General features: G+C 50.3%; 1 protein-coding gene across 1 annotated transcript in view; it reads right to left on the reverse strand.

Annotated features, from left to right (window-relative positions):
- Positions 1–1,631, reverse strand: part of LOC127006449 (protein ENL-like) — an 8,033-nt gene extending 6,402 nt beyond the window's left edge. Inside the window, exon 1 of the mRNA XM_050876400.1 lies at positions 1,490–1,631. Within this exon, the coding sequence (XP_050732357.1) occupies positions 1,490–1,501 (12 nt within the window). The 5' untranslated portion in view covers positions 1,502–1,631. The remainder of the gene's footprint in view (positions 1–1,489) is intronic.
- Between the last annotated feature and the right edge of the window lie 869 nt (positions 1,632–2,500).

Genomic DNA, 2,500 nt, shown 5'->3' on the forward strand with positions numbered 1-2,500 from the left:
ACAATTCAATGAAGAAAAATGTAAACTCCTGCACCTTGGGAGGGGATATCCAGCACACCAATACCACATGGGAAACACTCCACTATCCACCACAGAGGTAGAGAAAGACCTGGGAGTGTATATTACCAGGGTACCAGTGAAGGCAAAATCCATGCCAATCGTAGCGGACGGGTCAACCTAGTGCATGGTAACCTAGCGATTTTAGATTAACAGAAACTCAACCTAACATACTGCAAGGTACCCATCTGTCTCTGTGGTGGATAGTGGAGTGTTTCCCATGTGGTATTGGTGTGCTGGATATCCCCTCCCAAGGTGCAGGACTTTACATTTTTCTTCATTCAATTATAGCAGCCACTTTTTGTTCCACTCCTGAAGCTTGGTGAGGTCTGATTGTAGGACAGAATGACATACTTAAAACAGCTGATCGCATCTACCACTGGCAGGGCTCTGGAGGCCGTGGTCCGACAGCCTAACTAACCTGTGTAGGCAACTTGGCCTCATGCAGTCTCGCTATGTTCTTATGTTCTAAACCACTCCAGGAGAAGGAAGCCGCAGTCACAGCCGAGGACCTGCAGGGCTTTAGGCTGGAAGCAGGCCACCCATGCCTCACCTGACACCTCCTGCTGCCCTGAGGTGCCTGTATCACCAACACTAAGACAGGCCACGCCACCCTGCACCCCAGGACACACACACCACCGCTGGCAGGGACCACCACACTCCAGACTCAGCACCAGGCCAGCACACTAACCACAGCAAGTAAAGCAAGAAGGGCAGGGAGGGAGAGCTGACTGTGTACTTCCACCACCAGGGAGTGTGAGTGTGTGTGTGTGTGTGCCTCAGTAACACTCAGCAGGGCCCAGCAGGGAGGGTGAGCAGGCCAGGCAGGGGGTCAGGGTAGCATGGGGCAGGGTACAGGTTAATCTGCAAGGGTCATCCATGCTTTTAGGCCAAAGGGGAGTCCCATTGACGGAGAAGACATCGCCCCCCATGACCCCCCTAATGAGGAGCTTTGCCCCCCACGACCCCTCTAATGAGGAGCTTTGCCCCCACGACCCCCTAATGAGAGCTTGCCCCCACTTCTCTACTGAGAAGCTTTGCCCCCCACGACCCCCCTAATGAGGAGCTTTGCCCCCCACGACCCCCCTAATGAGGAGCTTTGCCCCCCACGACCTCCCTCATGAGGAGCTTTGCCCCCCACGACCCCCCTAATGAGAAGCTTTGCCCCCCTCGACCCCCCTAATGAGGAGCTTTGCCCCCCACGACCCCCTTTTATTTTTCGCAAGTCAATTGTTAGTGTTAGCGTTAGAGCAGTGCATGCAGGGGCCCGGAAATAGCCCCTGGTGTGCCGGGCAGGGGTCGCCGCCCCCCGCCACTATTCCCAAAATATTCCAAACCCAAAAACCAAATCCTGACCTTTACCCCCGGCGCCCCCCTCCCCCCTCCCCGCCCCCTGTAGCCACCCCCCGGAGCCCCACGCCCCTGTGGTCACCTTGGAGGTCATGGGGTCGGGCCGGGCGTCAGTGGTGAGCGGTCAAAACGGACGAGGCCGCCGCCATCGATCACCGCCGCCGAGGGTTTGTGTTGACGGCCGCCCGAGCCCTCCCGCGGCCCCCACACTCTCCGTTGCCAGATTATCGTACTCAGAGCCTCATATTTACCGGTTTCTGAGCCACAGCTATTGCCAAAACACACCAATAATAAACCATTTTAACGGTAACTATATATGAAGGCAGTTATTGGGGTCGAGGAGTCAGGTTTTGTGTCGGAAAATGGCAAACAGAGGAGGCTGAGTACGACAATCTGGCTACGTTGCCCACACTCTCTACTTATCCTTTTACCTCTCCTGGCCTTGTTTAGTGAGGTTTTTCCTACATTATATTGCTTTTTGATATATATTACATGATTTCAGATATAAATAAGCCCTAAACCACGCATGTCTGTATGTCGCATTTAGCTATTTTAGTGTCTCCGTTTGATATATCTCCTTATTTTGGTTTAATTTACTTTTATATACGTTTTCTTACTTTGGTTATTTTGAAAAAGTGTATATTACATAAATTAATCTATTCCTAAAACCCGAAGCAAAACATTGAATTCCCGATTTTATCTCAGGACGTTTTGCCAGTTCAAACCCTTAAATTACACCAATACACTCATTTACGACGCTATAAAACATAGAAATACTAAACATTCTCATCATTACACCTTCTCTAAGTCATCACAAGGTCTGAAAATAGTTTAGTTGGGAAATATTTGAGTTTTAATATCCGCTTTGTGACCCTGAGATAACACATTCTTGAGGGGGGAGAGGAAGGAATGGCGGAAGGTTCAAATGCCGATCTAACCGTACCATATTTCAACTACCTTATTTTTTACTGTTTATTCCTATTTCCGTCCCTTTCTTGCTTATAAAAGAGGATGAGGAGAGAAATATATACCCCCCTCTCTCTCTCTCGATGAACCAGACCAGTAGAGAATGGGAACGAGAGAGAGAGAGAGA

This window comes from Eriocheir sinensis, chromosome 32 (genome assembly GCF_024679095.1).
Source record: "Eriocheir sinensis breed Jianghai 21 chromosome 32, ASM2467909v1, whole genome shotgun sequence".
NCBI classification, from domain to species: Eukaryota; Metazoa; Arthropoda; class Malacostraca; order Decapoda; family Varunidae; genus Eriocheir; species Eriocheir sinensis.